The 25,735-nt window shown below is 42.5% G+C and overlaps 1 protein-coding gene across 1 annotated transcript in view; it reads right to left on the reverse strand.

Annotated features, from left to right (window-relative positions):
- Window positions 1–4,346: 4,346 nt before the first annotated feature.
- Window positions 4,347–25,735, reverse strand: part of eif3eb (eukaryotic translation initiation factor 3, subunit E, b) — a 29,159-nt gene continuing 7,770 nt past the window's right edge. Inside the window, 11 exon segments of the mRNA XM_034094990.2 lie at window positions 4,347–4,492; window positions 5,498–5,632; window positions 6,606–6,720; window positions 6,952–7,049; window positions 17,905–18,006; window positions 18,109–18,235; window positions 19,956–20,080; window positions 20,618–20,743; window positions 20,885–20,989; window positions 21,840–21,882; window positions 22,012–22,129. Coding sequence (XP_033950881.2) covers window positions 4,454–4,492; window positions 5,498–5,632; window positions 6,606–6,720; window positions 6,952–7,049; window positions 17,905–18,006; window positions 18,109–18,235; window positions 19,956–20,080; window positions 20,618–20,743; window positions 20,885–20,989; window positions 21,840–21,882; window positions 22,012–22,129 — 1,133 coding nt within the window. The 3' untranslated portion in view covers window positions 4,347–4,453.

Raw genomic sequence — 25,735 nt, forward strand, 5'->3', positions numbered from 1 at the left:
TGGAAATAGCCTCTTTCAACAGGAGTTCCCGTAGCTCTGTTTGGAGCGCAATACACTGTTCTCGGAATGACAGGCGTGTCTCCTTTATCCCGTTGAACTGTGGGGGGGGGGGAGGTGAACTGCAGGGTGTACCCTCTGCTGATCAGCCTGCTAATCCATCTGTCCATCAGACACACGCGCTGCCACTCTGAGAAACACTCTGAGAGCGGGTGCACATGCTCGAGATGTGTTGTGGTCGTCATGACGACGAGCCACGCCAGAGCCCTCGCCACCGCTGCCCGTGAGGCAACCCAAGGTGGGCCTAGAGCGAAAGGGCTGTGAGGAGGCCTCCACACGCTGCGTTTCACTCCGCCTCTCATCCTGACGCACGTACACGCTCAGGGGATGAGTGGAGGTGTGTGCAGTGACGTCCACCTGAGGCGTTACCACGGCTCTCATGGGCTTATTGTGACCGTGTGTAGGTGGCGTATCTCGGACAGAGGAATGCCGCGAGCTCTGTGGTTTAATAACCGAAAAGTTATAACCACCAGGCCTCTGCAGCGAACCCTGCTGCCTACTAATCAACATATTGGAGGCAGCTGGCGTAGTTACTGCGCTCTGCAGTTTATTAACCGATAGATTAAAATGTGCAGGCTTTTGTAACGAACCCTGCTGGCTATTAACCGATAGGTCATAGGCAGCTGGTTGTGAAACACATTTGAAACTGTGATCGGGTCACTCCTGCCCATCTGAACCCGGGAAAAAACTCCGGCCATGTCATCCAGAGCCACCCTCTCCCGTCCTGGGGGAACGGGGAGACCTCTGCAGGCTGCCGCCTTGCCGATGATCTCCGGCAGCTCCAGCATGATGCCACCCAACGCCGGCAGCGCCGTGGCAACGGAGGAGGGAACCGCGTGATGATATACCCCGTCTTACATGAGGGACAATCACGGACACAGTTGTTGCTCATGATTCAAATTTCCTGTGCTTCAGTACTGTGCTGGTTGCTGAAGAAAAGAGGGAGCAGATTGCCGGGCCCCCTTCCTATTTATACCGGAAGGAGGCCCGAGTGTGGGGCCCACCTGGCGGGTGGGCGTGGACTACAAGTGTTTCAGTGCTGCGCAGGGGCGCAGGTGGATTACCCAATAGCGATAGCCTTAGAGGGCGAAGCCATATACGAAATAGAACACATATAGGCACTTCGTAGGTTTGTTGCTTGAGCATTTTCATTTAATTTGAGCACAACCATAAATAAACAGAAATCAAATGCAACATACAAATTAATGGAGCAGTTATATTATTACAGAAGCATCATATATAATAGTACAACACTGACAAATTGTTTCTTCTACATATTGAGTATTTTAATTTGTTATATTCTAAGTAGCCTACTTTTGGCTGGTGTACATATTTTACGGTTTTGATGCAGCATGGTATTAAACGTATCAGTACTAAATTATTAGCCATAGTAAAGCAATTGAATACTTCTTCCATCGCTACATTTAGGTTTACATTTACATTTTTGACAGTGACTGTATGTGCTGAAGAAACCTCCAATAGGATCTTTGAAATTGACACAACACAATGTGGGATTGACATATATGAACATTTAAAATGTGTGTCGCACAATGGTAGAGCCATACAATCATGTGATACCACCACAGGATAATGGTTGATAACACTGAATAGTAAATAGTTGACTTGATCAGCCTGGTCACATGAAACTGAGCGAAGTGTAAGTGAATGAGGACCTCTGCAGTCTGAAGGAGGGATTACAAGCTGACACACTACTGCAATAATAAAAGCAGATTGAACATGGCATGGCGTGTTGACAGTTTTGGTGCAAAACATTGCAAGCTTTAATAAAAAAGACAGAATAAAGTCACACTTAAGACAATTTCTCACCTTAGCCAGAGCCTTAGATTTGGAGCACTTAACCATCACTGTATAAAGAAAAACATCAACACATTTTTAGTATAATATAATATCACAACAAATCAACAAAGTATTACTAACATGAAGTGGTGAACGTGACCCAGACATATCTCTAGAACAGTGGAGATGAGCCATGGATTACTGCAAAGGTCAGCGTTTCCAGCAGATTTTCTAGCCTCTTATCAGGATTCTGCAAAATCACTCACAATCTGGAGTGTGGTACAACATAGTCAAAGAGGAAAGTATGCCTGTGATTGGGCTCAGCGGCTTCCTAAAAATAGACATGTTTTTTTGTAATAAAGGGCATGAAAGCCCCATTGTATGCTCTCACATGGGTTCAGGAACATTTAAAGAGAACTGCTCCGACCACAAAATGCAGGCGGAGCCAACACGAGCTGGCAATTTCTGGAAAGTACTGGAGTCTTGGAAAGGAAACAGTTTACAATTACCGCACTTAAGGGAAAAGAGGCATTTGCACTCAGTGCTCGAGCCTGAATTAAAGTAAAAATGTAAGAGCATGCAGCAGCAGTGTGTACATCAGGCCTCACATACCCATAAAGGGGGTGTGTGAAGGGTTGAGGGCCCACCTACCTGCCAGGTACCTCTCCATGGAGGGTGAGGACCTCTGGTTCCAGCTGTAGCAGCAGAAGAAGAAGAGCCACACCAGGAGGGTGGCCAGCACCAGGACCAGGACCCAGAGGAGCCGGGCCACAGCCGGGTTAGTAGCGGCCCAGGCTGTCAGGACGTCCATGCTGAAGGCTGTCCACGGTCTGATCTGTGAGTGTGTGTGCAGCAGAGATAATGGATGTGTTGCCGGTGTGTGTGTGTCCTCAGTGCAGCCACTGTGCTCCAGCAGCAGCAAGGAGAGCAAATAGAGCCCAGCAGCCACAGATGGATACCAGCTGTTCCACAAGGAGCCCTGCTCAGCCCACGTCAGCTCTCAGAGTGTGTGAGCATGTGTGTGTGTGTGTGTGTGTGTGTGTGTGTGTGTGTGTGTGTGTGTGTGTGTGTGTGTGTATGAGCTTGTGTCTGTTGTGTTTTACGGAGTCCTGGAAAAGTGAGAGTATCTGTGTGTGTGTGCATAAGGGAAACAGTTGGGAGGAGTGGTTAGGAGCTACAGCGGCAGAATAACCGCCAGCCACTCCCCTGCTGAACATCAGAAGTTGTAGTGTAGAAGGAGTTGTAATGCAGAGGGGCGTCACAGAAATGCACCTGGGCCCTTTCCCCTCTCTACCTGAACAGCTGCCAGCAGTATTTTAATAATGACGGATGCATGATTGTGTCTTGACTCGCCTTTTAAAGGGGTTTTCGTGGAGCTTCTGTCCATACATATGTCAAAAACCTGGACCTACAGGTCAACATATTCTTAGACAGACTTACAAGGTGTGCACAAGATAACAAATATATAGTTAACTTAACAGGTTTTAAATAACCCCCATTACTCTCTATAAAAAAAAAGTTGTCTTTAAAAGAATAAAAAAACGTTCACAAGCCTTTTGGGAAGTCTTAAGTATGTGGTTAGCAAGTCAAACTTTTTTTAAATCAGTATTATTCCTTAATTCCAATTGTATTCTCTCTTTTTCCATTTGTAAAATACCTTCCCATCTTGTCTTTGCTATTTACTTTTTCAAACACATTGAGTCTACACCTGTGGGCTATATTAATACACTTGTTATAAACGCTGGCAGCATGTTACTGTTTGAATATGTACTGAAGACTTAAGTACAGGACATAACACAGGGCTAATATTTGCTTTACCATATTCCAAAAAGGGGAAGGCTTTGCAGTGTCATTCAACTTCCAGAAACAAGGTGTGGTTAAACATGAAGTGGATGAGCAGAAACAATGTACTGCCATTAACAGAGGAGCCTTGAACATGAAGCGCCCATTCATCTAGGATTTAGTCTCTCCATACAGAGCACTTTTCTTTTCAATTATCAAATTATTAGCGCCTCCTACGCCAAGGCTTTTTGTAGAAAGTGTTAAAGTGTTCTTTTTATGTCAAAGTTCCTATTATGCTTTTTGTGGTTGTCCCTTTCCTGTTCTATAGTTTTGTGTGCATGTAAATGGTCTGCAAAGGATTCAATCCCCCCCCCCCCCCCCCCCCCAAACGCCTCCATTGGACTCCTTTGTTTACTTCCCTAACATGTCTCGCGCTTCTAACCCTAACCCGTTTACAAATATGATATTCTGGCTCAGGAAGAGGAGACTTAGGAAACTTAGGAAACAAAAATGAACCAAATGCGCCATCTAGTGGTCGAATGAAAAGAAAGAAAGAAGACACAAATCTCTTCAAAGAGGCACAAATGTTTTAATGATAACTTATGACATTTGTTACTTCCAAAGTGTAAATCATTCATGAATGAAACCAGATATAATTTCAAATGATGAGAACACAATGTTTTTTCTTACTGCAGAGGTTAAGCTGCCAGTTAAATAACGATAAATACTATGCTGATAAATAAATAAATAAATTCAATAAAAAGCCTAAATGATATCCCCAAGAGCCATCTGCATCCTCTTGAAGCCGCTTTCCATTTCAAGAGAAGCCAGAGTCTTGAGCAGCCCAGTTTGGTGTCTGAGAGAAAGCACAACAACAAATCCAAAGCATTAGAAGGAATGCTCAAGATTTATTTTTTAAAACACAAAATAAAATACTTTAGAAGTTATCTGTGGATGTTTACAATATTGATTCATCAGAGGACAGTAAGACGGAGGAAAGTGACAGGTGACCATTAGGAACATTTGAAATGCCAACATCTAAAAAGAACACTTTAGAACAAGTGTCTTTATAAAGTATAAAGTATAAAATACATTTAAAATACATTAGCCTTGAAATGGTAACAGCCAGTGTATCAACATTACTTTGGGTGCCCTCAACGAAGATTGGCTGATTGTAAACCGATTGTTAGGGAGGGGTACTGAAATGACTCAAACCAAACCCTCCCCAGTCAAATCATATCTGCATGTCATCCATTTCTTTACAGCCAATCCCTGAAAGAGTTATTTCATTAAATGAAGGATGTGATTGGCCGACTAATGCAGCCGCTTCAACCAATCCAGTTTGTAATTAATACTAGCTTGGTTTCACTAAATATTTAATAATTAATAATAGCATTTTCCTAATGTATTTGTTTGAGTTATTTTAGGCTTGAATGCTTTCATTCACATGACAGGTATCGTATTATAGGTACACAAATGTTTCATATTGAGTGCAAACACAAATATTTAGTGCACTCACTCTAAATGCCTAAACACTAAAGAGTGTATTTATTTATATTTTTAAATATTTGATATATTTATTATAAAGGATGATTTGTATCTAAGAATATGATTTACTGCAAAAAAAACAAGCAAAACTATAATTGATTGTATATTCAATACCTTCATTTAGCCTGGAAGGAACGATCTATTGTTTCATAACCGAATATTCCGCCAATGCAACTATTGGACTACAAGGTCATGAATATTTGGCGTAACCCACAAATTTGAAAAGATTTCTATTGTCCTTCTCAATTATGTCGGTTGACTACTAAAGGTAGTCATGTTAACATCTCTTTAAAATGTGTAGTTCTCAGTGTACCTCATTCCTGTTGCCATGGGCGACCTTCTTCTCTATGTTCACGGCCAGCATCTGGCTGCGGAAGGACAGGCTCTTGGTCTTCTCGATCACCTGCTGGTACGGAGACACCGCGTTGTTGCCCATCACCACATGACCCTGGGGAACAAGTTCACAGATGAATATTCAGAAGAACGCACTCGATGCTGCCTTCGGTCCTGTAAGAGCAAGTTACATCTATTTTCATAACGGTTTTACATCTCATAGTGGATAATAGAGTGGTGCAGGAATGAGTCCTAAAACCAGGAAGTTAGTTAGCATGTTCCCTCGTCTCAAAGTCAGGAAGTAACCCACTTGTTATTGTCTGAAGCTTCTATGTGTCGGCTTTTGCTAACAAGTGACTCTAATAAGAACATGCCATCACCTCCCAGCATCTTTTCCCCGACTGCTCCACCTTTTTTTGTGCAGCCGCTTTGATTTGAAAATATTTCAAATGTCCCAAAAGGCGTCGTTGACCTCACTGTAGTAAATGGTGGAGAAGGTTGATTCACTGTCATAGTGAAGACCAAGAAGTTGATTTGTTGGAGCATATCAGCTGGACACTGGATGTTGTAACCGGTGAGCGTTATCCTTTTATCTCCACAGACACACAGAATGCCTCCTCACTCGACGAGTGAGAGTGATAGCAGCTGCATATGAAGATGTAGTTGTCATAGAAACAATGAAGGAAGCGCTGGGAGGAAACTCTTCAGCTACTTTCTGTCAGAAAAAAGGAGCTTTGCGGACACAGGGCCTAAATGAGAAGAGTCATCAGGCCGAACATTAGCCAGCCGCCTTGAGCTTTGCGGTTGTGGAACAATCAAATAAAAGTGGTGTTAATGTGTTGAAAGGGTCCTGCTGACAACAAGTGTCAGTATCATAAACGTGTGTTCACCAGAGACCGTATTTATTTCAGTCCAAAATCAAATGGGAACGTCCTAATGCTTTCTGTCCAGGGAGCACTTGTGATGCTAACTGTCAAACATAATAACATCACACTTGCCTGCACCGTTCTGTACAGGGTTGTTTATGCTATGCTGGGCGAGTTGAAGGATATCTGGCTGGATGTGGATCAGGGAGAGCAGAGCCTCACCAGTTTGGAGTCGATCTAGGCGTCGAGTCTGGCATTACGGATGAGGTTGACGATCCACTTCTCCGCCTCCTCCGGCGTCATGTTGAGCTTGTCTGCCAGCATGCTGAGTGGAGAGAGAAGAGGAGGAGGCCTTTCAGTTCAGTAAATATCCATTAAAGTCTTCAAAATTCTCTTTACTGTTGATAACACTTCAAAAGGAACTAGGATGAAAAACCACTACAATTTGGGAGCGCTGCAGAACATCAATCATTTGGGTATATGAGAGTTTCTGTTGCTGGGCTTTGACTAATAAATAAGGCACTGCACACGCCGTGTTTGACAAGTTCAAAGACTACGAATGCTGATTCACTGATGAATCCTACAAAAGGTCTCAAAGATGAAGAGGCGGGCATTCTCTATGAAATCCTCGAGGCAAGCAACCAGGAAGAAGTCATTCGCAAGAATCTGAGCGGAAAGAATCCACTGTAAGAAACCATCACTTTAAACACAATACTGAGCATTCACATATTGAAAGTAGGAAAAACATCTGGAAATGTCTTTGAGTTTTTCTGCCAGCACATTTTTCATTGTTTGGATATGATGTGTGTGAAGCTATCATTTTAAACCATATCTATGTTTAACTGGAATGAGAAGTATACTATAAGCACATAATAGCACCACACGGTGACCACATATGATTGGCCGGAAATTGTTCCTGTGGTCTGGCTGTTTTTTGTATCTACCCATACATTAAAATGTCCTGTTCCAAACTATCAGACCTCACAATGTACGCTTTTGTATCTGGTTTGGATAATGTAGACCTTTGGTAGAAAGCAGCGTTGACCAAGTTACGGAACAATAACATAATATGTTTGAGAACTTCACAGGGACAATTGTGCTGTTATAATGTTTAACATTTGTGGTTAAAGTCAGGTTTGGGCTTCTTGATTAAAGCATATTTTGCATGATTGCAAGCCAGCTGGGCATCACTGATGCACAGTCAAGAGGACTCTGATCAAAGCTGCATTCCTAATCATTCAAACCGTGTTTTTCATCAGAGAATTATGATCAAATAAAATCTTGAAATAACCTTGACTGAAATAACAAAATGATTGTTTGAGCAAGACTAGATTGACACACATTTTGGAAATAATCGAAATCATTTGATGACCGAAAATGGGAATTTGACACAAAACTGACAAAATGAAGAAAGTTAACCAACATATTATGATTCATCTAAAATTGGATTAAAGGTGGGGTAGGTAAATTTGAGAAACCGGCTCGAGATCGCTAGAATTTGAAAATACACAACCGGAGAAAATCTGCCACTTCCTCACAGAGCCCCTCCTCCAACACACACGAACGCGCACATGACCAATGAGGGCACGAGATAAGTTTGTGCCCCGATGGAAGGCTGACAGGCAGGTAGGCCATCCAATCCGATTAGCCACAGATGACATTTTTGTATGGATTTTTTGTCAAAGCACTTAAGATATTCATTGCTATCGGGATGTTAAGAGCATTCCATGGAATATAACAAAAAGTGTATCTCGAGCCGGTTTCTGAAACTTACCTACCCCACCTTTAATGTTATGAAGAGCAAACTCAAGACCAGAGATGGGGTCGTTACTAAAAAAAAGTAATATATTACATATTACATTAAAAAAAGTAATATATTACACTACTTCGTTACTCTCTACATAAAGTAACTCGTTACTTTACTCGCAGGGCCGGCCCGCCCCTCCCTGCAGGCAGATCATGCAGACTGCTAAAGTTTCAAATGTTGCGTCGGCGTGTTCTCCTGCGTGTTGGCCATGTGTTGCACTGAAACCAGACACCGCAAAGACTTCAGCCGAGCACGTACGAACTCCGCATGCGTGAGTGGCAATAACTCTCCTTACCAGCAGGCGGCGGTAGTGTGTATTCGTCATTCAAAACAGGCAACAACCGGAAAACAGAGAAGAAGAACTACATGTGTGTGATATAAATAAACAACAGCTATGTGCGTTAGCTTCACCTTAGCATGTGTTCTTTGCAGGTGTTTGTTGAGGTTTGATTATGACTGATTTTAGAAAGTAACGAAGTAACGCGTGTCGGGGCAATGTTAGTAACTGTAGTGTGATTACTGAATTATAAAAGTAGCGCGTTACACTACTCCGTCACCGACAAAAGTAATATTATTACAGTAACGCGTTACACCCAACTCTGCTCAAGACCCACCTTTTTTAATTTGTTTTAAAATTATATTGTAAACCTCATCCTCCCCTGCCTCCAACCTCATCATTGATGGCTACTGGGGACTGGGGGGGTTAGCTCTGTTTTGATTGATTATTTTGGCTTCATGTCTCCGAAGCATTTTGTGTGGACTAAAACCTTTCATTTAAAAGACAACATTTGAAATAGCTGCTAAATATAAACCTGAGGAAATATCAATTCCAGAAATGAAATATATATATATATATATATATATATAATGTGTGGTTACACAGGCTGTAGGTCACATCATTAAAAACAGAAGATCTACTATTGCTCATTAAAAAGAATGCATCACTGCTGCTCCCAGGTCTCCTGAGGCTATCTGATCTATAGGAGCTTCCTGTGCGGTGAAGGACAGATCATTCACCAATGCTGAGAACAATGCTAATGCTCACAGGTTTATATGTATTGTTACTATTGTATGATGCAAGGCATGTTTTATTTAAACAAATGTGTTTGGATGTTACACAACAGCATGTCAACATATTACTCCATCACATGAATCATGACGCGATCCCCAGGCCTGAGCTCTGTAGGAGGTGATGGAGTGACGTCTATCTGTGGGTTCAAGCGATGATCACAGAAACATCAAATAGGATGTTTGGCCACCGCAGATCTCTAGTAAAGCTTTAATCTCTCAATATATTAGTGTCTGGGATTTTGAAAGGAGGTGTGGCACCTTCATTTCACGAGGAGTTAGTTCTTGTGAGACAAATCCAATTATTCTACACAAACTATAGAGCCAGGGTCGGCCGTTAATATCCAATTTATTATTCTCTTGTGATAGAGACAAATCAGGGCCACCTCTGCAGAGATGGAAGGTTCTTAGGATACTTTTGTAGAAATACTCTTAGTTGGGTGGGGAGAAGGGGGTATCATGCACCCCCCTGAAATATACTTTTAATCAGATTTTCTAGATTGAAAAAATGGTGTAGAAAACGATTAGCTATGTTAAAAAGTTGAAAAATTGTCCCACGTATATTTTTTTCCCAAATTAGTGTTTATTTACCCTAAAAATCGAGTTTCACTCTTTTTACACCTTTCACTATATCTCAGCCATTATTGCAGATAACTGAACAAATAAGGTATCCAGATCCATGTTTTGAGGGTCAAGGAACACAATAAAACTATTCTTAAAGTGATCACATGTGTCTGTGGCATGCTATTATGCTAATTAGTGCCGCCATTACAATAAAATAGCATTTTAGTCTTGTACCAAGAACGATGTATTTTGCACCGACAGAGAAATATTCTTATAATCAGTGTTTCCTAAGTGGAAAAAGTATGTAGAAAATGATGAGCTGTGTTAAAATGTTGTCTGGATGTCCCACATGTATTTTTTATGCAAATTAGTGTCACAATTGCCAACAACGGAATGTTCACACTTTTCACTCTCTCAGCCATTATTGCAGATACATGGACAAATAATGTGTCTAGACCCATGTTTTGATGGTCAAAGATCACAATAAAACTATTCCCAAAGTGATCAGATGTATCTGTGGCGTGCTATGCAAATTTAGAGACGCCAATATTGTATTGCAGTACAGTAAGTGAACACATAGGGTGTCCAGACAGATGCTGTGTATTTAACCAATATTTATTTGTTTTGTACTAGCCTACAGCAAGGGTCAAACATCATAATATAAGTATTGATGTGACTACTCTTTCCCATTCCAGATAAGCAGTCAATGTTTGGCTCTCCACTATCTGATTAATACTCAATTTGAATCATCGTTTTCAATGCTATCATCAGAGTCAAATTCCTCTTCCTCTTCGTCTTCCTGTTCACGCTCTGTCGTGTCCAGGAGATCAAGCAGGGAGGTTGGCAGGACAGGACCACAGGACCACCGGTCTCAACACTCCATCAGTCCTCATCCATCCCTGCTCCTCATCATAGGGGTTTGGTTTTTCTAATTGGTTCATCAGCTCGCTTGTATAGAGCGACGCGATGGTTCACACGTTGGACGTGCGGCTTCAGAGCATCATAGCATGGAGGAAGGCGAGCCAGGTCAACCTTAGACTTGGCAGTGAGTTTATCGTCCTGCCCCACCATTTTGCGCAGCAACTTGGCACGGACTACGTCCACTGAAGACTCACGACTCTCTCCATATATCAGACAGGTGAATTGCTCCAACTGCTTCAGCACCTCAGGCTTGACATTCCAGTTGTCGCCGAGTTGACTGAACGCCCTGTGAAACTTCGGGTTCTTCTCCAGCTTTTTCAAGGGCCCCACCTTCCCCTTCCCTTTGAAGGCACTGGGGCAGTCTTCTCCGCTGAACACATGGAATCCAAGAAGTGTGGCACAGTAGTCTTCTCCCAGGGATTCTGCGAGCTCAGAGAGGTTGAGAAGTTGTCTATGTCTCCCTGACCCCGTATCCAGGTATATAGTATGGCATGAGCGTGGTAAAGAAGAATCAAAGATATCTGTGTCAGGTGTTCAGACTACAGCATTCTTGTACCCAGGGGCAGCAGCATGATGAAGGTAGAGTACCACCCTTGTATCAGTCTCTTCCTGGTTGCTGTAGATAGTGGGGAGCTCACGTACCTCAACCTGATACACAATGAGACATTGCACTTTGATCAACAATGACAGAGACTAGACACAAATCACAGATAATCACTTGGAGTATAATTAAACCATCAATCACTTTTAATATGGGCTTTCAATTTACCTTGCCATTTGAGGAGAGAAGTTGACGGGCTCTCCCTTCCACGACCAGCCCTGTCATTTCTATTCTCTCCAGCCTTGAAGCTGCCTGTTGATCACTCCATACTCGCAGCAGGAGCTGGCAGAGTTGCTTTTTGTTGTCATCATTTGTGAGAAACATCTTGAAGTCATATGGCTTCCTGGTTGCTGGTCCAGCCAAAATGATCTTCTCTGAACTGCCACGTCTCAAGCTCTCCTGTGCTTTGATAGATCCTGGATGGCAACTGTCAGTCGAGAACAAAAAGTGCTTTTTGGCCATCATCTGATCAAGCAATTGTAGGCATATCTCCCCACAGGTTGGAGGAAGGTTGGTGAGGACATGGAGCAGAGCCATGCCATCCTGGATGAACAGGGCATCCTTAGGGTATGGCAGATCCTTTGGGGTGGTGTCCGCCAGAATGTAAAGAAAGGGTCCAATCATAACCACATGACGGACAAATGTATCTGGCCAACACCAGATGATGGGTAGGGCTTTCATACAGACACCAAGATCAAATGTATTCAGGACCCACCTCTGATCCACCTGATCAGTGGCTAGCTCATAACGCTTCAGTAGCTCACGAACAACTGTATTGTCAGTGATTGGTTGATGGATGAGCGTGCCGTGAAGTAGTCCACTGTTGGTTTTCTGAGTGGAGGAGTACCAGTTGCAGAGGTGAAGCCCCCAAGTCCAGGCACAGGCTGCTGTCCATTGCTTCCTATGTGCCTGATAAAGAGCCAGCTGTAGTACACTTGCATCTCAGTTGCATAGACTGTGTCATTCTCTGCTGGCGGTGTGAATGATGAGCCGTCATTAAACTTTGGGTCGGCGCGAGTGAAATACAAGGGTGGGAGTGTTTCTGGTGTGTTGACTTTCAGGCTACGCTGTTGCGACTTGTCGATGACGGGTAGCATTCGGACCTTGTTGCTCTCAAACCCAGGCTTGACCACCTGGACCATGATTCCCCCAGCACTGTTGACAATGTTGCTGCCGTGCACACTGGGCGTGGTTTTATTCAAATTGTCCCACTCACAGTGGAATACCATGTTTCAATCTCCTATCACAATTGCGGGTGTCCGATAGGATGAGACTTTGTCCAGGACCTTTGCCAGGGCAGTTTCCAACTCCAAACCAAATCCATAGCTCTCAGTAGTGCCTGTGTAATATTGTGGTGAGCTGCTTGCTTCTGAACAAGTGCCTGACAGTCACACAGAGTAGAATGTGTTTTGGTAACTTCCATTCTCCCTCTGACCTCGTCCGGTTTCTCAGCATGGTTATGGCTGGCAAGGAAGACATGGAGACGAATGAAAAGATGAAGCGCCTGGTATTCTCCATTGGGCAATAACTGTGCCATGCAGTGTCAGACATTCTACTCTGTGTGACTGTCAGGAGCTTGAGACTTCAAGATGTTTCTCACAAATGATGACAACAAAAAGCAACTCTGCCAGCTCCTGCTGCGAGTATGGAGTGATCAACAGGCAGCTTCGAGGCTGGAGAGAACAGAAATGACAGGGCTGGTCGTGGAAGGGAGAGCCCATCAACTTCTCTCCTCAAATGGCAAGGTAAATTGAAAGCCCATATTAAAAGTGATTGATGGTTTAATTATACTCCAAGTGATTATCTGTGATTTGTGTCTCTGTCATTGTTGATCAAAGTGCAATGTCCCATTGTGTATCAGGTTGAGGTACGTGAGCTCCCCACTATCTACAGCAACCAGGAAGAGACTGATACAAGGGTGGTACTCTACCTTCATCATGCTGCTGCCCCTGGGTACAAGAATGCTGTAGTCTGAACACCTGACACAGATATCTTTGTGATTCTTCTTTACCACGCTCATGCCATCAGGCTGACTATATACCTGGATACGGGGTCAGGGAAACATAGACAACTTCTCAACCTCTCTGAGCTCGCAGAATCCCTGGGAGAAGACTACTGTGCCACACTTCTTGGATTCCATGTGTTCAGCGGAGAAGACTGCACCAGTGCCTTCAAAGGGAAGGGGAAGGTGGGGCCCTTGAAAAAGCTGGAGAAGAACCCGAAGTTTCACAGGGCGTTCAGTCAACTCGGCGACAACTGGAATGTCAAACCTGAGGTGCTGAAGCAGTTGGAGCAATTCACCTGTCTGATATATGGAGAGAGTCGTGAGTCTTCAGTGGACTGATGAACCAATTAGAAAAACCAAACCCCTATGATGAGGAGCAGGGATGGATGAGGACTGATGGAGTGTTGAGACCGGTGGTCCTGTGGTCCTGTCCTGCCAACCTCCCTGCTTGATCTCCTGGACACGACAGAGCGTGAACAGGAAGACGAAGAGGAAGAGGAATTTGACTCTGATGATAGCATTGAAACGATGATTCAAATTGAGTATTAATCAGATAGTGGAGAGCCAAACCTTGACTGCTTATCTGGAATGGGAAAGAGTAGTCACATCAATACTTATATTATGATGTTTGACCCTTGCTGTAGGCTAGTACAAAACAAATAAATATTGGTTAAATACACAGCATCTGTCTGGACACCCTATGTGTTCACTTACTGTACTGCAATATTGGCGTCTCTAAATTTGCATAGCACGCCACAGATACATCTGATCACTTTGGGAATAGTTTTATTGTGATCTTTGACCATCAAAACATGGGTCTAGACACATTATTTGTTCATGTATCTGCAATAATGGCTGAGATAGAGTGAAAAGTGTGAACATTCCGTTGTTGGCAATTGTGACACTAATTTGCATAAAAAATACATGTGGGACATCCAGACAACATTTTAACATAGCTCATCATTTTCTACATACTTTTTCCACTTAGGAAACACTGATTATAAGAATATTTCTCTGTCGGTGCAAAATACATCGTTCTTGGTACAAGACTAAAATGCTATTTTATTGTAATGGCGGCACTAATTAGCATAATAGCATGCCACAGACACATGTGATCACTTTAAGAATAGTTTTATTGTGTTCCTTGACCCTCAAAACATGGATCTGGATACCTTATTAGTTCAGTTATCTGCAATAATGGCTGAGATATAGTGAAAGGTGTAAAAAGAGTGAAACTCGATTTTTAGGGTAAATAAACACTAATTTGGGAAAAAAATATACGTGGGACAATTTTTCAACTTTTTAACATAGCTAATCGTTTTCTACACCATTTTTTCAATCTAGAAAATCTGATTAAAAGTATATTTCAGGGGGGTGCATGATACCCCCTTCTACCCACTAGACTATCTGCTACAAGTAAAATTCCTGCATTCAAAATGTAAGTAAAAGTACAATAGTACTAGCATCAAAATATACTTATAGTACAAACATTGAAAGTGCTCATTATCCAGAATTGCCATTCTCTGAATGAAATATCTTATATCACGTCTGATTATTATTAGTGATCCATTAATGTAAAAAAATAAATGTGCAGCTGGTAAAGGTATTGCTAACTTTAACGGCTTTTTATATTTCCAAGTTTCTGATTCCATAATATTTCAACATGATTCATTAGTTGATTTTGTATTAAATATGACATATTTTGCTCATTTTCAGCTTCATTTGAGTCCGTAGTGTCTCTCCTCTGACATGTCTCCATGCTCTAATGTTCAGAAAGCTCTTTATGTTTCTCATACTGTGCTGCAGCACCTCTGTCTGAAACCAGAGCCCAGTCTGCTCTGATTGGTTAGCTGGCCGGCTCTGTTGTGATTGGTCAACCGCTTAGAGATGTCCCGCCTCTAGCCATGTATAACATGTTGGACCGCTAGCCAATAGCAGTGTTAGTGTTACGTGTGTGTGTGGGGGAGAAACTCCCTCTGGAGGGGACTTTGGGATTTCAGCTTTTGCAGACCATTTACATGCACACAAACCTATAGAACCCACTACAGGGAGAGAACCACAGAAAGCATACGAGAGCCTCTTTAACACTAGTACCGCCAGAGGTCGCTGTATACATAAAACCGCCAACGTGTCAAATGTACCCACTATTGATTTTCAAGTTACAAAGTCATCGGTAGCCCCCAGGCTCTGGAACGACCTGCCCCCTCATGTTAAATTGTCGCCCACTCTTGAAGCTTTTAAGTCCCGCCTAAAAACCCACCTATTTTCCCTCGCTTACCAGTCAGTCTGAGCTATGTCATACCTATTTGTATGCTTTCACTGTCTGTTTTTTTTATCTATTCGTGTAATATTATATTTTATTATAATGTTATGTTCATTGTGAAGCACTTTGGCAAACCCTCTGTTTTTAAACTGTGCTATATAAATAAAGTGGATTGGATTGGATTTTATTTATCATGCAGAACAGTGAGTTTTGATCGCACAGGGATCAAATTGACCCGTTGGCGGTTCTAGTGTTAAGTACAAGTACCTCCCAATTCTACCTACTGTATATAAAGAACTTGAGTGAAAATACGTTCTACCACTAAACTTTTGACATTAATATTTTGCACCAAAAAGTTATCTCGCCACAACAAAAGACCTTCATGCTAAAAAAAAAGCCCAGAAAGCAAATCAAAAACATCATGTGATGCTTGGACAGCAATCCCAATGTTAATCTCAAGAGCAAAGCAATGGACAAAAACATTGAAATACCCCTGACTATAAAAAGGCATCAGAATCCATGACAACAGACTATCTTAATGAACTGTCTTCTTTCCATCACTGCGCTCACACTCTGTATCTGGCAGGAGTGTTGAGGCCATTTATCAGGAGGGGTTAAAGCCAATTGATGAGAGTGCTGCGAGGATACGCAAAGTGGTCCCGAACACAATTTAAAAAGTGCACCGAGGGGTTCCTAAACCGAGCCCCAAATCTGACAGCTGTTCCGCTTTGAAAATAAAACTGAATAAAAGCAAGAGCCGGCAAATCAGGCCAGCAGGGGCGGACTGGCCATCGGGACGTTCGGGACGAATCCCGATGGGCCGGTACTGAAGTGGGCCGGTCGGACGATGTGGGCCGCCCGGTAACCGGCAGGGCTCGACATTAAATGGCCCGCTGGCCCGGAAGCACTATTTAGACACCCCGGGCAGCATGACGTACTTTCCACTTGCCCGCTCGGGCCACTAAAAATATTGCTTTAAAAAAATGGTCCTGTGGTATCAGTATTTTGACTAGCAATTTAGTTAAATAGTTTCGTTTATAAACGCCACAACATAGCGTTCCGTGAGTCGGTTGTCGTTGTTGGGGGGAAAGCAAACAGCTGTTTGCTGCGGAGCGCAGCGCGAGCAGGCTCCCGTGAGCGGGAGGGCGCTCCTTCACTACAGACTATCGCCACCTAACCATTCGCCAAATGTTTTTAACTCCAGCGGTAACCGGCCAAGCGCCGGGCAAAAAACAATCTTCAAATAAAAGAAAGTCACCGGAGGAGTTAAAGGAGAGTGAGAGGGAGTATGAGGAGAAGAGGGAGAGAAAGTTTCAGCTTGATCGATGGAGTTGGCTTCTAGTGGTGCAGTGACGCGTCCTAAAACCCTTTATAATCTATCATTAGATTTAGGATTAGAACATTATAAAAGTAGGGTAGACATGTGGAGATTATCCGGCTGAACAAAACGTGCATTTATCAAACAGGTTTGTTTCCACAGACCTGATTTCCAGCTATTTTCCAAAACCCTGTGGAGAAATTCCATTGCTTTCTGTCGAGGGAACCAGCAGCTTACTTCCTGGTTTCAGGACGCGTCACTGGCTGCACCTCTCAATATGATGCAGTATAAACAAGGTCTTCTGTCGGCTCTGTGCATCAATGCTGACCTATGCTGACAAGTAAGTGAAGAGTAGACAGTATAAAGGTATTGGCGAAATGTCCCAGCAGTTTAGGATAATGAAGGTTCTAATCTAATCTATAGCCATTACATGTCTAACTCCTGTGACAGGAAGGCAGAAAGTGCATTATACAAATAATAATACTCATAATAGCAGACATTTTTTAACAATGACCACAATATCATTATTTTAATAAACCAAATATGAACAATTGAGGAAAATGAGAACTGATGATTAAAATGTTGTAGTACAAGTAGGCTAGTAATGTAGTTAGTGCATACATTACTATGGCAACAAATGTGTTCATTTTCTTCATTATTAGTCGATTTTTTTTTTTGGACGAATGCTCCGGGCCAGAGGTTACAATGGTGGGGCCAGTGATAATACAAATCTGCGGTGGGCCGGCGCTACCGAAATGGGCCGGTCGAGAGTCCCGTGCTGATTTGTAGTCCCAGTCCGCCCCTGAGGCCAGACATGGATTTGCAGAGGCTGAATGGCTGCGGAGTGAAATGCCTGGGACTGAGATGAGAGCACGATAGCTAAGGGAAGCTTCATGTCCCAGGAGACAGCTCACTTTGATGGCCCTTGCACTGTGACAAACACACACTGGCAAACTTTAGAAAGCCATCCTTACCGACTCGCACTCCCTCAGCTTCTTCTGGGCGCTGTCAAAGTGGAAGTTGACGTAGAGACACTCCACAAACTCCGTGATTGGGTCCTTGTACGTGTACGACTCCTGCGAGACGGGGGATAAAAGCACAACTCATAAGCCCTGAATCCTTGAGCCATGTTAGATTTAAAATAAAAAAATAGTCCCGCTGAGAGGTTTTGATCTTACCTGTTGAATGACTTTCACCAAGTCCTTGAGCACTTGTCTGCGCTTCCGCACGTCTTTGGTGGTGATGACAGCCGTAGTAAGGTACCGCAGGATGTGTGGGCACATTGTCTGGATGGCATTCAGATACCTGCAGAACACAAAGGCACACAGTGGCACCAGCATTAGCTGCCATCACAACAACAAGGTGAAAGCATCATCATTTCACTCGGAAAGAAAACGGCAAGCTGTGCAGAGAAAGCTCTGATTCATGCTGCAAAGTACTGGGTAGAACATTTGACACCTGAACACTTTAGTAGCAGCAACCTATTATGAATCACATTCTTTTTGACAATACAACAGCAGGGTGGCCTTCAAGCTCAAAAGGACTTTTCAAAACAAGTCATGACATTCTGGAGCGTGATTAAGAATAAAGCGTGGATGACAGATCCATCAAACCTGTATTCATACCTTGTGTTGTTTCTAAAAAGGTGAGTAGGACTGTACTCCACGGCTACATTTAAATGTAATCAAGTGGAATGAACAAAAAAAGCGTTTGAGCTAAATAGATGTTTTTGTAGTTGTGTTTGTATAAAGTAAATGATAGTGCTGTTAGGTTACTGCAAGACCGCCCACTTAATACAGGTGGCTTTCTTTGTGAACAGCTTGCAGCAGAGCACAACAGATTCGCTTTTTTGACAGCAAATAAATGTTGATTAATTTGTTTTACTTATTACAATTTTTATATTAAATGCATGACACAAGTCTGAAACAATGCGACAAAGCCACCAGGGGATTCAAATTCTTCAAATAAAGGAATAGAAATACAATTTGTGTAGCCTAATCTTTTTCGGCAACTCTGCATTTTGATCAGGATGAATCGACTTGCAAAACAAGAAAAAGCTGCACCCATTGTTATGTTGATATAGATTTGTAAACGGAATAGATGAATCTTCAAGCTTTTTTGTTCAACTCTAGAGCAGGGGTGTCCAAACTACGGCCCGTGGGCCAAATGCAGCACATTCAGCAAATTCTAAAAGTATAATGGAGCATGGCGCACAAATGAAACTTGTGCTTGTGTTATATTGTACTTCTTAAATATAAATGTACAAATATATTACACAATAGTATTCATGCGTTAATAAGACCACTTTTCAAATAAATTCAGTCAATTACATTTGGAAAAATGTTCTAACATAACTTAGTTGATAAGCAAAAAGCCCAATGACTTATTTACATAACAAGCTTGAAATCACACTACTTCCCTGATGGCTCCCACCGGATTATGGACATCCTCGTGGATTCATCTTCTTATTACAGACACATGCATTTCCTAACATTCGGTCTATATGCTGTGAAATGTATTATCTCTTCGATTTACACACGGCATCTATTGCACGTCTGTCCGTCCTGGGAGAGGGATCCCTCCTCTGTTGCTCTCCCCGAGGTTTCTCCCATTTTTCCCTTTAAACTGGGTTTTCTTCGGAAGTTTTTCCTTGTACGATGTGAGGGTCTAAGGACAGAGGGTGTCGTATTGTCATACTGATATTCTGTACACACTGTGAAGACCACTGAGACAAATGTAATGTGAAATACACCCTTTCTATTTCTCCTTATTATAATCAATCTGAGGCTTCTGTTTTAAGGCCTCATTTACCTCCATTTGATTGATTTTTCTAACTTATATCTGAACTTATGAGGCAATATACCTCTAGTGATTGGCCCAGCCCTTTGCATATTTTTCTGTATGTTGCCCTCTGTGAGAAAGGTTCGGACACCCCTGATCTAGAGTCTGGATGACAGCATCATATGCCTTGTATTGTTTGTTCACGTTGACTGTTCTCTGCTACATTAAGAACCCAGAGACTCACTGAGGCTGGTAGAGGAAGAGCTCGACGATGTTGTCCCTGCCTTTGGGATGGTTGAAGAACACGAAGATGGACCAGTGGATGAGCCAGGTCCTCTGCTGCAGGGACTGCAGAGGAGAGCTCACCGACTGAGGGGAGAGGGACACAGTATCAGGATGTGTGTGTACAGCAACAACAATACAATTCAGACCTTTCAATACAGTTCCTGCCAAATGAAAAAGCCTACGTTGGAGTCAGATAGAAGAAATGTAAAATGCAGAATATCTTAGAATTTTTTCAAAATGTGAATTCAATTTATTTGTCCTGACATTATAAGCATTTTTATCACAATGCCTAAGTCAAACACAAATACACGTAAAAGGCTGGCTTGTTTTAGAACTATATTTAACCACTCTATTTGATAAGAAACACGTTGCAATATTGTCTCAGCAAAATTAGCTAAATGCATAGCTATTGATAACATTTTGGATAATTTTTTATTTATTCAGCGACACAGTAATAACGTCTGTCATGTAAACATATAATGAGGCCGTAAAACAAACAAAAAATTAAAATCTTGAAATTAAAAAGGGGCCCCTATCAATCCCTGTGGCTATGTGCTGCTTGGTCCATGTCTATATTGCTAATGTAATCCATAGTTAGGTTACCTAGTATTACTCCCTCACATTATTATCGATAGTCTCCCTCAGTCGAGTCAGATCCTCCATGGCTGCTTCCCAGTTCTGCATCAGGATCTCAGAGGCCAGCTTCCCCCACAGAGAGCTCAGAGCGTTCCTGTCTGTGGAGGGCACCTGAGCTCAGAGGAACACATTCAGAATGTTCAAACCAGACTGAGCTGTATTTTGGAAATAATAATACAAAATAGATGAAAAACGATTATATCCATCTTGGCTTATAAAAACATGTTTTTATTTTTGGGTAGTTATTCTTACCAGGACACGGAATAAGTAGAGGTACTCTGCAGCTCCGGAGTAGTTCCCACACTCGTACTGGAATGTGGCGTACCTGTACAGTGTGTCCAAGTATTCTTGTCGGAACTAAGAGAAGAGAAACAAGGGACATTTAACCCACAACTAATTATACGGAGGTAAAGTTTGGATTTGATCAAACGGTTACTACCTGCAATATAGCTTCCAAAGATAAGAGGTATGGCAAGATATTAAAGCTGACATGAGTGAACAGTCTTTGGCCTTGGAGTGAAGTCACAGCACTGTCCTTCAAACTGCTAGCTCCTTTTTATTTCCTTCAGAGAAAATCAAAATGAGAGGCTGTAAGGCTGACAGATTGTGGCTGATTGGGGAAAGTGTCTGAATCTTTCATGCTTTTAGCCAAAACAAAGCCTGTTCATTTTCACAAGTCCGATTTTCTGGCAGGGCAAATGATGAAGAGCATGAATTACAGAAGAAAATAAAAATGTAATGCAAAAATGTTAGCCGACTCTTAAATATTGAGATTCTCTGTTTTCCTTCCTTTTATATCATCACAGAGAACATATGTAGGTATTTGACAAAAGGAATACATTTGATGTTGGAATTTTTCAAAATAGAGGGGGACTTTTCCATTATATTTTATGGACCAAATTGATATGAAAATAGTCAATAGTTGCAGACCTAACATTATTTGCACATCCTGTGTAGTGTATGTGTAGATTATATAACACAAATATAAAATAAACAAAGCATTGGTAGAAAAGTTGCAAGAAGAAGTTTATAATGAGGACATTGGTGTTTTAAGATTTTGAGACTAGAAAAACAGCCCTGCTGGCTCACGTGGCAGCTGGTTGTTATGGAAACAAAAGCACATTGTGCAACCCACCTACAAATATGTAAATGCAGGGCACCTTTTATCAAACGAAATGAATACAACATTTAACATTTCAGAATTTACGTTGTGTTTCTCTGAAAGATAGTCGAAGAGCATCCTCCCATCTCTGAAGAAGAAAAACACAAATAGACCAATAGTTGTTAGAAGAGCCATGTAAAGTCCACAGACATCCTTTCAGAAGTATTATTATATTGGCAGTAAAATAGATTGAGCTAAGGATTTAAGTTGATCGGACCGCGTGGACTACATCTGTCGAGTGGTCTCTGGGTCTTCAAACATCTTGACAATGGGCTCCGTCTCTGACTGCAGCTGCTTTAGTTGGTCCACCACTGAACTCCTCTTCTCCCTCAGAGCTGAAACACAAACAATTGTCACATTAAGCATCGATCGCTAATCACTTTTTGTTCACGTTTGTTCATCTGGTTCGAAAATCTGGAGCAGAAGACATGAACATATAGGCAAGAACACTTTTGTGTCCAGTAACCAATTACCCTTTAATCCAGATTATGGTAGGATACAACGATACCATACGATAATACTTTAATGATCAAGTCTGAAATGTGACTTGCATCACAGCAGCTCCATGTGTAACATCAACAAATATCAAGACACAATACAAAAACAACAAAAATGTAACATAACAGCACAATCACTGAGAGAAAACATGCTCAAAGAGCCTTCAGCGTGCATCTGATCTGGGATCAGCTCTGTATTTACTGAGAGGATTGACTGGAGCACAAAGGAGTGCTTCAGTCTGACTTTATTGCATCGCGGGACCCTGTATCTCCGATTAGATGGTAGTAGTTCATATTCACTGTTCAGAACATGGTTTGGTTCCGAGATATGTTGTTGGTGCTGATATATTCTTATTAATTGGATCAATAAACAGTTATGGTTGCTTGTCAATGTCGGGACATCACAGGCAGTGAGGCTAGTATGTTCCCCTTTAATATGTAACATTTTCATCAGGTGAACACTAACAGTACACAATGTATTGAATACAAAATAAATCGTGATTAAAATCCAATTGCTTTGGTCATTACCCAAGATGCATATATTCTAGTTATCAACATTACTGTGTGATAGACTGTATGACATAATGAAATGCTAGAGAATCGGAACTGTTGGCGAGGTGGGGGTTTTTACAACCCAACTCCTCACCGCGTGTTGTTTTGACGAGTCCTGCTTGAAATCATAACAGGGAAGGAATTAGAAGACATCAGGATACCAGTTAAACAATAATCCGTTTTAATTAAACAATTAAATATTATACATATTAATATAATACATTACTTATACAATTCAAATAATCATATAAGCAATGTGTGGAGTACTCCCGCCCTTATTCACGCCCTGCGGACATCCTATTCGTCTTGTCAGAGCATGAAGAGAGGACTAACCACCAGAAAAACATTTCCCTAGTGTAAAGAAGGGGTGGCGTTTCATTGGGGAGATACCAAAACACTATCTCACAGGGAAATCAGCGTCTGGCAGCTTTGAAAGCCACAGGTGTTGGGAAGGCACCCCATTAAAACTCAAGGAAAATGTCCCTCCCCATTTGTAAAACCTATCGATGGTTTAACCCAGAAAACATTATCAGGGATAATCTTTACACTCCAAACAGAAATCACCCTTAATTCTGCATCTTCCTTCTTCACAAATAGCTTAAAACACTCTTTTGATAAACAGGTAAAAAGTCAAAGAAAAAACTATTGTGCTCATCTATTTCTAACAAAAAAAGGGAACATTGTTTCAGAAATCTATAAAAAAACCTCTCTATATTGGAGAGGAAAAATGTACCTTTTGTTCCTTCAACTATTAACACACAGGAATGTATAAACTCACACATATACTTATTCAAGGTACATAGATTTCCTTAAAACCTGGCCTGCCAGAGATCTCAAACAGAATTTCCTCTCCCCTGGCCCACTCACCCTGTGCTGCATACCTCGACCTCCCCCACTGCAATACAACTTATTTTTTACAGCCCTTTGTCTCTCACCATTTTAGTCCTCACATTTATGAAAGGATCAAAACAGAGAAATCACTATAAAACACAAACACAGGTATTGCTTGAACAGTATTCACTTAACTGCTACTATTTGATAATTACCAGGGAACTCAACAGACCTCTTTTAGTGTCTGGAAATTGCAACAAGACTTTTTGCCCTTTTACATGTATCACACTTCTTTGGTACAATATCTCACATCAATTTCCACAATTCCCTCTTTTGCACTCTTAAAAAAGAGTGCAACTTATACAAGGCACTTGAACCATAACTATTGTCGCTCCTCTCCACTGTGTTCATCTCTCAACATTATATTTAGAGCCCTTTAAACATTTAGAAACAGCCCTTCATAGCAATTTCTTATGGCAGAATGAGAGGGAGACCAAAAAATGTCAAAAAACTGCGTCCTTGTCTGCTGAGTCTCCATACTCGTCCTCCGAGACACAGGCCAACAGTGTCAGGAGGGGGAGAAGCAGCTTTTCCCTCAATGGTGGAAGTGATTAGTCTGACACATAATGAGCGGATGCACGGCACACCACAACACCCACATGATAGTCTCTGTCCATGGATATAACTCGAATGGTTTCATCAGACCCCTCTGAGGGCAGGATGGGCTGGTTACACGCAGCACATTTAGGCGCCAGGACCCTGTGGTAGTCTTTCAGACAGTAGATTTTATTCTCATTGTCCACAGTGAAGGGCACTCCGTCCAGGCTCTCGTTGCAGATGACGCAGCGGAAGCAACCGGGGCGGTACAACTTCCCCAGGGCCTGCAGGCCTGCATGTCCATGATCAGATGTCCACCTGCGTTGCACTTGTCTGCAGACTGCTGGAACCCAGAGTACAGAAAGTCCTCTTCACAGAAAACCCTTCCTGCGTCATAGTAGAACGCCTTCCCTCTCAGCCTTCGACTACAGGCGCTGCAGGTGAAGCAGCTGTCATGGTAGAGGCTGCCCATAGCTTGGCAGGCCTGGCTGGCTCCATACACCGTCTTGTTGCACTTAACACACACCCCTGTTTCAGCGGAGAGTGGAGTCCCCTGTGCCGTCCTGGCTTGCCGTGTCTTTGTCCCCTCTGATCCGCTGACGGCGGCTTCTGGGCTGCCTGCTAGAGAGATGTCTTCCCTCTCCTCCGGCTTGCTGATGGCGGCTTCCGAGTCGATGCTGAATAGATGTCCTCCCGATCTTCCTTCTCCGGTCCGATGATGATGCCTCCTGGGACGACTGCTGGATGGATGTCCTCGAGGTCCTTCTCCTCCAGTCCGCTGATGACAGCATCCGAGTCGACCTCCATGACGAGAGCCAGATCTGTCCTGATGTCGTCTAGGGTCCTCGCAGGTGTTTTCCCCGCCGCACACTGGCTCCAGTGTGGTACCAGTTGTCCCCCTTTCCTTGTAGGCGGACGGCATGGGATGTCCTCTGGGTCACTCGGTCGGGGCCGGAGAGCCTGGGGTTGACAGTCAGCCTCCTGCGTCTCGGGTCCCCCTTTTGGCGTCAGCAACCTGTGTGGAGAAATCTGATACAAATCCCTCAAGCCTACGCTCCGGGCTCTGGGGCCCTCGGCTGTTTTACCCACCAGTGCGTGGCCACTTGGAGCCTGTTGGTGGGGTGTCTTAAAACAACAGACGTGTGTGCACAGGTTTTCTAAATTAATTGTGCAGCTTCAGAATCTTAATACTTGGACTGTGCCCACTAAATAAGAACCCCAACATCTTTAGGTAAACTAAATAACATATTTCAATAGCTCTGAATTTCTGACAAGCATCTGTGTTTATTTTTAAATGAAATCCTTGAGATCCCATTAAAAATCTAAATATGATTTGAACTGCTAATGTTTCTGGTAAAGAAACACACTAATCTTATGGATTCAAAAACAACCAAAATCACGATACTAACAAAGTGAATGGCTTCCTGGTGATACTGCTTCTACCCGTCAGTGCTTAGATATTAT

Source organism: Pseudochaenichthys georgianus, chromosome 11 (genome assembly GCF_902827115.2).
Source record: "Pseudochaenichthys georgianus chromosome 11, fPseGeo1.2, whole genome shotgun sequence".
Taxonomy (NCBI): domain Eukaryota; kingdom Metazoa; phylum Chordata; class Actinopteri; order Perciformes; family Channichthyidae; genus Pseudochaenichthys; species Pseudochaenichthys georgianus.